Source organism: Acanthopagrus latus, chromosome 14 (assembly GCF_904848185.1).
Source record: "Acanthopagrus latus isolate v.2019 chromosome 14, fAcaLat1.1, whole genome shotgun sequence".
NCBI classification, from domain to species: domain Eukaryota; kingdom Metazoa; phylum Chordata; class Actinopteri; order Spariformes; family Sparidae; genus Acanthopagrus; species Acanthopagrus latus.
The window spans coordinates 18,113,460-18,126,542 of NC_051052.1; the positions used below are offsets into that span (position 1 = coordinate 18,113,460).

A 13,083-nucleotide genomic window follows, 5' to 3' on the forward strand; every position below is an offset into this window, starting at 1 on the left:
GGTGTTCAGCCCCTTGAAAGTTTTCCCCTTTTATTGCTTTTATAAATGGAATATTATATAATCTATATAATCTTTTATGTCAAAGTGAAAACAGATTTTGACAGATTTAACCTGACATACTTTTAATTAATTGACATTACTCTGTAGAAATGTGTTTTCACGTTGACATTCAAGGTTTCCTTCTGTCACTTCAAAGCAGAAAAGCAGATTTTATGTCACATCTTAGACTGGCTCATAAAAAAAGAAAGATTAATTTTGGACAGAGGAAGATGTGTTGGACGGATGAATGTGAGTTTGAGGTGTTTGGATCAAACAGAGGAACATTTGTGGGACGCAGAACAAACTAAGGTGGACGTAAAGTCGTCGATAAGCGCAGTCATTAACACTTAATCATCTATTTTTCAGGACTTTTTGTAGTATTGTTTGAAAATGTGAAGCCTCCGAGCTCTGGCTTATATTTTGGAGAGTTAACTACAAATATAAATGACTGAAAGAAAGAGGACACGTTTTTATTCTTTTTAGGTTTTATTTCAACATATCATGCATAAACAAAACATTTCATTAAGCCGAGCAAAGTGAAAGTTAGTCACAAAAATTGCGTCTCAATTTGTTTTTTTAAGGTTTGAAATGCATAAAAAATATCATATTAGACACACAAAGTAAAGTTAACATATTGAATCTAAACTCATTAAAGTAACTAAAGTTTCTTCATAACATCTAAACTGTAATAATATCGACAGTAACATTCATTATCATCCTAACTAACTAACTAGGCTACATTTTTTTCACTATCTCTTCGGTAAGATACTAATTGGATTACAGATATATTGTCATTATTTGACTTGCATATTTTATTTTAATACGTAGAGAGCATATTTGCACGCGTGCTGCGCAGAGCCGCGAGTTCACTCAGAGAGCTGAAGATATTCTCAGGAAGTCTCGGCTCAGATTTCATGTGCCTTTACTCCAGTTTTCCGCAGGGCTTCACACAGTTTCCCCATTTCACCTGAAAATACAGCAAAAAAAAAAACAACATTAGAAGGAGATAAAAGTATTTTCAGTTTTTGCTCCATTTTCCAGTCAACATGAGGAACACGTCGATTTCATAAACACACGATTGGACAGAAATAGCCCTGTTATGTCATCTCAGCTGCGGGTTAATGGCCCACTGTGCTTTCTATCGACTGTTAAAGCACGACCCATGTAATCCTCCCTTTTATTATTATTGCCTAACATCAGTTTAGTTTAAATCAGCGGTTTGCAGCAGCTCAGGCGTCACAAGACAAATCTGAGGGTGGTGAGATGATCCAGTAAACTAGATTTTTATAATAAATCCTTCCTCTGCTCGGAAATAATGACACTTTCATGACGTATAATCGCACAATAAACGTCATGAATGTAATCATTTTTAGTGTGTTTCTAGATTTGCAGCCGTGACAACCTGCTATAATTTATATTTATATGTGTGTGACTTCGGTCAGCAGAGACAAAGGGGAATTATATCGCTGCATTTTCAGTGTGTTGTTGATGATTTGCTGGAAGGTTGTTCAGTCTTCCAGCCAAATGGAGAAACCATTAAAATGACTTCAAGTGTCGCTGCAGGAATTAATGCAATGTAACTACATTACAATTGAAAGGGTCATACAGGAATTCAGTGCAAGTTCAAGTTTAATCTATTTTAAGTTAATTGAAGTCACAATTTCTAGCTTTAACTTCAGACCACTTCTTCTAAAAGTCTTCTTCACAGAGTTTTATGAGTATAATGTACAAAATTCAACCCATTAAAGAAACATAATCGGCATATAGCAGATTTCTCTGCATGATCCGCTGAGACCTTTCTCAAATGTTGTGATGTTTAAAACATTTTAAGGTCCTTGTTGTTTGTTTTCTCTGCAATAAATCTTTGCTTACCACGATAAAGGTTAGTGTTGAATCACTACTTCTTTAACCCCTCAAACTTTTACACTATGCAAATATAAACTGACCGTGTGTTTGAACCAATGCAGGAACAAAGATCTGATTCTGCAAACAACCGTTGAATTGATTAACTTAATATCTTACAGTCACAAAATGTAGAAACTCGCTGATAGTCTCTTTAAATCTTGGTGACGGCTCCATAGGACTAAAATCTTGTTAGCAAGATGCTGCAAGAAACATGATCTTTATTAGAAAAACAATAAAGAGCTTATAAAGTCGTGCAGCCTCAGACTGGCTTGTTTATTGTTTCGGTAGTTTTTCTCAGTTTATTACTCTCCTGTAAATAAAGCATGTTATGTGAATGCCTCACTCATAAAATTTCAACACTAACTGCTTGCTCACAACCCATGAACATATGGAACTGATGATGATGGGTCAGGAGTGGATATTTTAAGGGATCATAAACTAAAAGAAGAACAGCCCTAAATAATGATTCAAACCTATTTAAGTAAAGAGACAGAGAGTGTTGAGTCTGCTGGGTTTTAAATAAAATCATGACTGTATCTCTGACACATACTGTTGATGCTGTCAGCCAGGTTCCTGAGCTGCTGGGTGTTGTCCAGCACTTCGATGCTCTGGGTGTAGGGATTGTAGCGCACTGTGAAGGGCCTGGGGATGGTGGCTGCAAATTTCCTGCAGGGCAGAGAGATGTTGATGTGAGACAAAGTTTTTTGTCATGCAGACTAAAAACTCAGTGTTTGAAACGTGTCGTATTTCCTGACCTGACTTTCTCCTTGGCGTCCTCAAAGCTCTCAGCCACAAAGTAAACAGGCTGGTACTCTGTGATTGGATACTTCTGGAGGCTGGTCTTGTCGGGGTCGAAGGGCTGAAGTTTGGGCTGGTCTGTCAAGCAGTACTGAGAGGAGAAAACCATGTAAGACTTTAAATTTCTCAATGAGTGTCTCTATTCCCCATCAGTAAACAGGAAGTGCAGCATGATTCAGCGCTGCGTTCGCAGCTGATGTGACTCGGCAGAGTGCACATCCTCTGACAGCCGCTGATGTAACTGTGACCTCGATAGCGAGCCTCTCATCCTCTCTCTCTGCCCCCACTTACCCACTGAACCACTTTACCCACACCCTGCTGGGCAGGGAGGCCGACTCCCCCAGTGACACATTAAACCTGAATCTGAGTGGACCACTAACCCACTGCCTGTTGGGCCATGAAGTGAAAGTGTCATAACAACAGATGGGGGGTCAGCGGGAGGTAAGAAAAGCACAAAAAGCAAACTGTTTATCTCGCTGCTGCGGGGGTCCACCATGTCTGACATGTACACATCGTTTTCTTAGAGCCTGTGACTCAAACACAGTCACACCCCTCCTCCTCCTCCTCTTCCTCCTCCTCTTCCTCCTCCTCCTCTTCTTACCTGCAGCTCTCCAAACGATGACAGCAGACCAGCTCCGTAAGCTTTGATCTCTGAGCCCTGCTTGCACAGGCCAAACTCCACTGTGAACCAGTACACCTGGAGGACACACAAAACATTATCACCTACACACCAAAAACCAGGCAAGAATTCCCACAAACAAGGAGATTAATGTAGAAGAAGGTCAGAAGCATCTGGTCTGAAACAAGCAGGATTAGAAGCTCTCTGCTGATCAGCTCATCTGATGTTGTTGTGTCTCTTGTACTCACAGTTGCAAGTTTCTCGATGTACTCGTCAGGGGCACCGAGGGAGGCGAGACCGATTTCCTATACAGAACAAAAATCAAAGCAGATAGATCAGAAAACGATGTTTTTGACACAGGAGTGCAGTGTAAAAAACACATAAGAACTTAACAATGAACAGAATCTGTTGCTATAATGCTTGTGTCATTGTCATCTCAGTGCTTCTGCTTTGACTAGACACTTTGTTACCTGTGAGAACTGGGCGAAACCTGAGTCAGCAAACAGAGGGACGTGTCCCAGGAGCTCGTGGCAGATATCCCTGCGTGAGAAATAAAAAGAAGACTCTTTAACATCACAGACAGACGTATTTTTCCTTCTATCATATTTAAGTTTGGACACTCACGGCTCAGGTGTGTACGTGGGCTTTGAGCTGTGACGGATGTACTGCGTGGAATGAAACACTCTGAAGGCGAGTCCAGCCAGGAAGTCCCGGGATGACAGGAGGCCGGCCACCGGGCGAAGCCGGAAACCTGTGCACGCTGCAGGAAGAGGGGATGGAAAGGCGTTAATGAGGAGGGAGAGGAAGTAGGGCATTTGAACAGGTCCTGCTGCGTGGGAGACATTACCACGATGTTTCTGAAGTTAAATGAATGACAGGAGGTTTCATCTACAGCACGATGCTGCGGGACTCACACTGCAGGAAGCGGGACACGTCCTCCAGCTGTGGGATGTTGTCCGGCCTGTAGCCGCAGTATTTCTCCAGCAGGGGGAAGACGCGGTTGTGTTCGCGGCAGGCGTGAGTCGGGTACAGAGTCTTCAGCTCCTTGAACACTTTGCCCCATGTGATCCTCTCAGCCTCTGTGTACTCCACCCGAGGGATGGTTTGGCCACTGGGATAAAGATACAAAGGTTGATGTTCTAGTCTGTGTTTAAAATTTATTTCTAGGAAACCTTGAGACAGTAAAGTTTAACTGTCCATTTTTACGTTGCCTTAGTCAATCAGTTCATTGATCCTCTTGCTAATTTCTTCTAGTGAAGGTTTAAATAGTTTTTTTAGTTTCTTTCTTTTGGTTTTTCACAACTTATGAAGAACAACAAACTACATGACCCCACCATCATTTCAGTTTTACAGTTATGTAAATCTTAACCATCTCAATGAACATTTCATGTGGCTGTGGTTTGGCGCTCTTTGTAGTGCCTCTAAATAATACTTCTTAATTATCCACACAAAGACCAAGGCCCTTTAAATTTGACATTTATGACCTGTAATTTTGGTTCTTTTTGTTTATGTTAATTTTCCCTCAGAATAACCACTTAAATATGAAAACATTCCCTCCCGGACTTCTTCACAGACTAGGAAAAACAAACAAAGTAAGAGACAGGGTTTAAAATATAGATTATTTTAGGTGTAGTTACTGTCTGTAGTTGTAGGCGATGTCAGCAAACTCCTTCCTGCGGGCTCTGTACACTGGATCTGTGAAGCCCTGCACACACACACACACACACACACACACACACACACACACACACACAAAGGAAAGCCATGTTAGATCTCATGATCGCGGCCCGGCCACTCACAGCTAAATCAAAGAGTGGAAATCCTCTGCTGAGGCTCGGCCCCCGTGGCCTTCGCCAGCATTATGCACTCCGTCTCTAATAAAAGCATGCAAATACATATTCAAATGAAGCCTTTGTAGAGCTTACGATGAATACATTTTGCTTTAATGGCGGTGGCAAAAGGGAGCAATTATCTATAATTATAGGGGCTCATTTAAAGCAATGACATCAATTTGTGTGTCTAGATAGTTTCCATTAGAATAGACGGCAGAGTGCAGCCTGTCATCTCCGCAGCCCGTCTTTCATAAGACATGTGGGTGTGAGAGGACACGTATTCACACACACACACACACACACACACACACATGCAGAGGCAGGATGTGGCACACACACACAGTGATGGATGAGTCTGTGCTTACCGGGTGATCAGCGTCCAGCTCGGAGCCATAACTGAGGATCTGGTTGGCGAAGCGGTCCAGGTCCTGGATGTCATTAGGGAACCACGGCACTGGAGAATAATAACAGTTATTTAACACCGATAATGTCTGTTTTTATTCAACAGTCGTAAGCATTCATTCCACACACACATTTAGAAATTCAGGATGTTGTTACGTAGTAGAAATGTCCTTATTTGTGTTCTTGTCACTTTCTCTCTGTGCAACATTATTCTCGAGATATTTAGAGATAAAACCAATTAGCATTATCATTAACTATTATTTTGTAGGTGTTTTTCTGTTTTTTTTCTTATGTTCTCTGAAATCTCTGGCACAAAAGCTTAATTAATAAAAGATTAACAAAGGTATATCCTAAATAAGGTTGAATCAGCAACTGTATAGTTTCTTTTCGAGTTGTATTTAATATGATGGATTAAAGAGTTGTGATCCCACTGCGCGCCACACTGCTTTAATGTCTGTTTTACTCCAAACAAACTCATGATTTCATCAATGAACATCATGGTCTGTCAAAGAAGACTTGAAACTAGAGATTGAGACCAAAAAATAATAAGGAAACTCTTCACTGAGGTAACAAATCAAGTGAGAATAAGGTTGTTTTTCTCATAAGCTTACATACAATTGGACACATCACCGTGTGGGCTAACAAATGGATATTTATTTATCTTATGCATTTAAAGTCCTGAAATTGTTTCACAGCTGAAGAACACAAGTTAACAGAAATCACTTTGTAATCAAACGATTTACATTTGTATGTCTTCACATGTTGTTGTCCTTATTTATGACAAACAATTTAAGTTTCAGTTGTTTTTTTACAGCATAGTCCCATCGAGGATTTTATGTTATCTTAAATTTAATATATGAATACATTGCAAATTTCTTATGATGTAGACGAAGTTTTGGCTGAAGGATTTTTTTTCACTGTCATGGCATTTTGACACTCAGCAGAACAGTAATCAAGGGTCATCTGCTTGTTCATATGGATTTATGACACTCAAAAACACTGGGGCTCGATCATTAATCTACATTTGTGCAGTGTGGTCCAGCCCGAGGCCCCCAGGAAGACAATATGTCCCCGCCAGGCTCCTCTATAAACAGGCAGCCTCCAATACAGCCCATAAATATCCCCTCGTTCACTTGACCCTGACCATCAGACCACAGTGTCTACACTGAGGTCAAAGGAGGATCCATGGTGGCCCTGTCTGTCTCTCTGTCCCTGACCTTGGCATGTTCTCCTGCCCTGTGTTAGTCTGGGACCAGGACACAAGGCTCCTCTGTTCCTGCCAAGCCTGTTGGTCCTCAGAAGCTAAACTAATGTCATTCTGGAAACAACTAATAAAGGGGTCAAGATTTGGGCGATGAGCCATCAGTCTCATTGGCGGCGCTGGCTGTCCGTTCCCCGGTCTGGCTGGGGGGTCACGAAGCGCCAACACAACAGCCAACGGTTGATAAATGGACCGTTTCAGTTGAATTGATCTCCATGTTATTTGATTTTTATTCTTTTTAAGCAGTGTGGTTCTCTGGATGTCAGTGTTGGTTCGTTCATCCACCACTTTTCCTATGATAACTTACAATGATTTTCATCAAACGCTGACATTCTGTTTGCCTCAAAAAATATTGGATATAAACAGAAAAGCAAGAGAAATCCTTAATAACTTTACTTGTCCCTTGATTTTCACACTTGTTTCACCTGCAGGTCAAAGCTTCACATATGAAACAAAATCTTAATCTTAATCTACTGAATGAATTAACACAAAATCTGATTAAGACATTCATGATCTTCAGAGGACTGAGAAACTCTAACAATCTAATCCTCAGCCTTCTCACAAAGAGATTAACAACATTTCAACCTTTCTTCTATTTGGAAACACGGATATCCTCTCACAACATCTGGAGCAACACGCTGTTTTGTTTTCAACATGTCGAGGATCCATGTTTATCCCGTTCAGTGTCCGTCCGCTCCCCACAATGCACACACTCACTAACCTGTGTCCTTCTCTTTGTTGCGTGACAGCTCGTGCACGTGGCCGCTGATCTGTGTACGCAGGCCGTCGATGACCTCGTCCAGGGCCTGGGAGCAGGTGGAGTCCACGCTGATGAAGAACTCAAACTGGTCTTGGTTCATGCGTGACGGACGAGACTCGATGTGCGTCAGGTTGATGCCCTTCTCCTGCAAACCACAGACAAGAGAAACAATAAGGAGAGACTGTGATGGGACCTGTGTTGACATTTGTTTGTGTTTTAAAAAGCTTGTCTATTTAAATGGCTGTACTGTATGAAATATGTTGAGAAAGGAAACATCTGTGTGTTTAACAACTGTGAATGTTTTTGTTGCAACAGGCTGCAGCACCGCCTTTGTTCAACCACAGGAGGGTGCTGTGTTCTCACTAAGTTGATGGCTTCTTATCAGAGATTGTGAAGTCCACCTCGGGTCAATGCTGTGACGCTCTTTTCTCTCTGCAGACTGCCACAGAGCCAGAAAGACTGGACTTGTATAATAAAGGCAACAAATGATCCTTTCCAGTCGACATTTAGGGTTCTCTCATTCTCTCAGACCCCCTTGGGATGTTTCCAAAATTACTTGGACACCACACACGAGTCCAAAACGCAGAGAGGCTTCAACTCGTGTTTCCAGAGCGTGACGATCTTAAAGTGGTAGTTACCATCAGAAATGTGTTTTTATTTACGTAACTTTGGGGAGGGAGAGGGAGTATGATGTTCTCTGTCTTCTATAGGCTCAGTAAAGAGGAGGGCGTGAGCAGCAGGGCCTCCTGTTTTTCTTCCATCTGGATCCCATTGTACATGTAACAGCTTCTTTTAGGGGGCCATGTGGTCCAGCATCCCTCAGGCGTGACCGCAGCCTGAGCCCAGGTTGGCATTTTAAAGAAAAGATGACTTGCATTATGTGATGCTGTTATCTCACTCTCAGCAGCTTTTCCTGTCACACCAAAGGAGGTACGGTGATTCAAGTTTCAATGATATCTCTGTTTTTGTGCACAAAGAGAAATGCATGCACATGCGTGCAATTGGTGACCTGGTCCAGCGCAACAAAGCCAGCACTAAATCCTAAACCCAGCAGGATGCAGGGGTCATTTTGACAGATTTCAGTACCCCTCCGAGCCGTCCCTCCACTGTGACATTAAACCTCATGTCGCCACGTCTAAGGTGCGAGGTCGAGGCCGGCCCATGGCTCTGAATCGTCACATGATAACCACACTGCCGTGTCACATGCAGTAGAGTTCGCAACGAATAACAATGGGGAGGTAGTTTTAACTCAGCAACTTTCAGAAGGATGGAGATTAGACATTCCCAGGATGAAAATGTGAACATGAACATGTGATAGGTGCAGCTCAGCTAAACGTTAGCACATGGTTCAGGCCGGCAGTCGTTTCCAATTTTTCAGAGAAGGCACGAAAAATGTGGAAAACATTCAAAGCTCGGTTTTATAGGGAATCAGCATATGTTACAATGCAGCGATGGGGAGGGGGGCGTGCTGATGGTCTGGGGGTCATCTGGCCTGTTTTTTAAAGAAAAGCTGGAAAGAGGGAGAGGAGGGAGGTGGAGTAGGGGGAGGATCGGGAAAGTGCAAGCTCATAGGTTCAAAGAGGATCCTGATGTTTACTGCTGCATTTGGACAGCAGCGTTTGGCACATTAACTGGCACAGAACAGAATCAACCCTCCCACATCTCCACCCCCAAACATTTCCGGGCAGTAAAACTTAACCGAGAAATGTTTTATCCCAGAATTATTTACATGTTTTTGAAAAACCAATTCCTGGTAAATGTTTGAGAGACTCTGGATTTTTCTTTGCAAAGAAGATGAACAAGCTTGTTATGAAACCTGTGTGGAAGATTAAACAATGGAGTCGCTGTCAATCAGTGTTCACAATGTGCCTGCATGCAGTCACGTACACACTGTCAGCTTTGATTGATTGGAGAGAATATAAATACGCACACACGTTGATCGATGACCTTCTTGTGGGCACAAGCCGTCTGCTCTCTGACTCAAATGGGCAGAATTGTGAAATCGCTCCATTAATGTGTTCAAAATTCACATAATGCACCGATATGACACATGGATTTCAGTTTGTTTATCACCACCGTACCTAGTGGTGGCATCAAGCTTATCTCGGCTTGGACTTGAGGACTTGTCAAAAGTATCAGTACTTTGGTAGTTTTTTTCAGTTCCACATGTTTAAAGCTACAACATGTAACTTTCTGGAAAAAGATAGCTGACGGTTAGGTCGTCAAAAACTGAGGTTACTGGGCTGGTGACAGACAAGATACATGTCCTAAGTGTCAGTGTTTGCAGACCAGCGAATACGACTCAACAATCAATTATCTTTCTCCTTAAAGCTGCATGCTGTTGTTTTAAAATGAGACAATACCCACATTTGATTGTGACAAGATACAAATGTCCTCAATGAATTCTACTTGACTTCTTACGTTAGCTCGGGTTGCACACTTTTCAACAGCAAGCCTTTTAACCGGAACGCCCCCTGAAATCAGAATTCTGACTCGAATGCCAAATCAAAAAATCCAAGATGGCGGCAGAATATATTGTTTATGCACTATGAGCGCTTCTCTCTCCGCTGTGTCTCATAAAATCAGTCTGACAAACAGTTCTGTCCAACATCCATGTGTGCACATGTTGCTCCAACTACAGTGTGTGCAAAATAGCTTATAGTTGATCATAATGGTCATATTTTAATTACTTAATTACTATATTCGTTCATTTAATCTGTAGCATCGTATCGTTTTATAATTTGATTATACATATCGTATGTAAAATTCATGCTTGCAAAGTTACAAATATTGTGAAGTAATGACCTAAAATTTAGGGGAAGGAGGAAGAGGAGGAGGGTCAGCGGATCAAAGAGTCGCTTTGATCCACTGTCATGTTCGCACACAGCTGATAAACAAACATCAGCGATAAGATCAGTTTGTTTAGTCTCCATCTTTAACTCAGAGGAGGCCGAGAGCATGAAGTGATTCCACAACAACAGCAGATAATCAAAACCTCCTTTCTGCCTCAAAACTACCAGAGGAGCAAGTTATGACTACTGTTAATGCTGAAGTAGATCTTGTAATACTTTAATTTCTCCCTCGAGAAATTTTAAAGAGATGTCACTTTCATGTGGCCTGTTTTGTTTCACGTTAATGAGTAACTTTGTAACCTTGACTTACGGCTAACGCTCCCTGATTAGCATGTGACATGATAATAATACTAGTGATGATACAACAGAGTAGCCTGGATAGCTTTTCCTCCCCGTTTCCAATTTTAACGCTAAGCTAGGCTAACAGGATGCAGGCTGTAGCTTCATACTGAACAGACAGATGTGACAGAGGTATTATCTCCTAAACTAACTCTCAGCAAATAAATTAACAAGTATATTTGTCAGAACATCAGAGTGTTAATCTGAACAATTAGCTCATTAAGTCGCTCAGTTATTATCAGGGAACGGCTCTTTATTAAATTCCTTTGACTCAAATACAATTCAAAAATGTCATTTAATCATTTTTTGAGGTTAGATGTAAAAACAGTCTTAATCGCTCCAAGGAAATGCCACAAAATTGTGTTTTTTGAACTGCACCATGGTAAAAAAAAAAAAAAAAAAGTTGTACCACGAAGAGACTTAACACCTCCAGCAAATTAACATTCCTCCGTCCTCTGGTTTGGTCTTAAACTGCAGGAGCAACTTCAACCTCCTGAGCGAATGCAGTACAGATCATATGAGCCTCAGACAATGTGGAGAAGGTCCCCTCACTTTGAATTACACTGTGTCTTTGCCTTGAAATTAATTTCATGGTCTGAAAGAAACCTTGTGGTTATAGGTGAGTTCATATAATCGACAGTGGGGACGACTGTCAGCTCCTGATCACATGAGGATCAGCGAGACTGACGGGGCGACAAGAGATATTTACCTCAAAGAGCCTCAGAGCCTTGGCTAAAGCCCCGACCTCCTCGTTCAGGGAGAAGATGCAGGAGATCACTTCTGTCTTGTTGTCAGTCTCCTCCTCCAGGTACATGGAGCCCCTTCTCCTCCGCTGTGAAGGACAGATGTCAGGAAACAACATGAGGCTTTAATGAGGAGAAGATCATGGATTTTTCTTGTGTGTGTAAATCTCAGCCAACTGCAGCACCACTGGGATGATAAACTCAGTCATCTTTTATAGTCTATCTTGATCTCTTTACGATCTGTATAATAGGAAACATGTTTTACACACCTAAATCTAGCATCTGATGCTGCTGTTTGATTTGGGCATCGACGTCGTTGTGCGTGTCCAGGTTTAAGCGCGGCCATGTGTAAGAAAAAGAGCGTGAAATCTGGTTTAAAGCCGCAACATTCCTCGTTGAAGGAGTCTGATTTTAAAGATCAAAGTCAAGGACACCTTTAACCTTCAGACGCAGACCGTGCAGTAAGCAGTAAAGAGTTCTTACCTGACCACATGCTTCACACATAAGGGGAAACACAAAGTATGAGATGTATTTCATCTTTGACAGAAAAACAAGGAAAAGCTCACATCGGAGACGCTGCAGCTGCATGATTTGTAGCTGTTTCAAACATTACTGACAGGATAATAATTCTCACCCAGGCTGCAGACATGCCTGTAGTTTGTGTGTAACGACAGCTCTGGATGCCCCTTTTTCTGTTACATCAGCTGTTTTTTTTTTTTTTTGCAGTCTATTCAATTCACTTTGACAACTTTGCATTATCCTGCTTTGTCTGCTTGCACCACCTGGAATATTCCAGCTACGACTCTGCACTGCTGTTGCATTAAAAACAAGACAAGATCTGAAGCTGGGATGTCATTATTTACACTGTGACTTGCTATTTTTCTGCCTTGAATGAGCACTTCGTGACACAAAAGTTGATCCATTTGATTCCTGAGGGTAAATTAAAAGGTTGTGAAACAGCAAACACAAAGTAGTTTTAAATCAAAAGGACCAGATCATCAGATCAGACTCACTCCAGTGACCGGCTCCTCTGTCTCTGCCTCTGGCCCGTGGTTCCCATTGACTTTCTTGTATGCAGCGTCCATCCTCTTGGCTCTTCAGGTAAACAGCTCTTGTGGGTGCTGATGCTCTGATGCTGGACAGGAGTTTGGATCAGCAGCTCCTGTCTTTAAAGCCTGCCCTGTTACAACAGAGGGACACGTGACATTACTAACACACACACACACACACACACACACCCCTCCTATCGGTATGTCACGGGATGGTTGTTGTGAAACAGAATTACAATGGCACATCTGGATCTTGTTGTCCACCGCTGCTGGGTCTGACTCTTCCCCCGGGCGCGCTGGGCAGACTTTCAGCTGTAGTTGCCTCTTTGCCTGCGGCTGTTGCTGCTGCCATGGTGCCTGTCTGTGTCAGTGCAGCCTGACTAACCTGCGGACAGGTAAAAGTTCAACTTAAACCGACTTAAAACACTTTTTTTCATTCCTTAATTAACTTGCAGTTAGCTTATTACTATCATTCTGATAGCAC

At 42.1% G+C, this 13,083-nt stretch overlaps 2 protein-coding genes and 1 long non-coding RNA gene across 8 annotated transcripts in view; 2 read left to right on the plus strand and 1 right to left on the minus strand.

Annotated features, from left to right (window-relative positions):
• Positions 1–13,083, plus strand: part of LOC119032215 — a 1,052,400-nt gene that overhangs the window by 333,809 nt on the left and 705,508 nt on the right. The window lies entirely within an intron of this gene.
• Positions 507–12,977, minus strand: pah (phenylalanine hydroxylase). The gene is made up of 14 exons (XM_037121109.1): positions 12,836–12,977; positions 12,564–12,730; positions 11,517–11,639; positions 7,578–7,761; positions 5,559–5,647; positions 4,999–5,066; positions 4,276–4,472; positions 3,986–4,121; positions 3,832–3,901; positions 3,610–3,666; positions 3,344–3,439; positions 2,700–2,833; positions 2,495–2,610; positions 507–1,006 (listed from the first exon to the last, which is right to left on the minus strand). The coding sequence occupies exons 2-14, from the start codon at positions 12,633–12,635 to the stop codon at positions 945–947; spliced, it is 1,404 nt and encodes a 467-aa protein (XP_036977004.1). The 5' UTR covers positions 12,636–12,730; positions 12,836–12,977; the 3' UTR covers positions 507–944.
• Positions 12,858–13,083, plus strand: part of LOC119032177 (mucin-5AC) — a 65,748-nt gene continuing 65,522 nt past the window's right edge. For all 3 annotated transcript variants that reach the window (XM_037121080.1, XM_037121084.1, XM_037121079.1), the window contains exon 1: positions 12,858–12,994. The gene's annotated coding sequence lies outside the window, so the exon portion shown is untranslated. The remainder of the gene's footprint in view (positions 12,995–13,083) is intronic.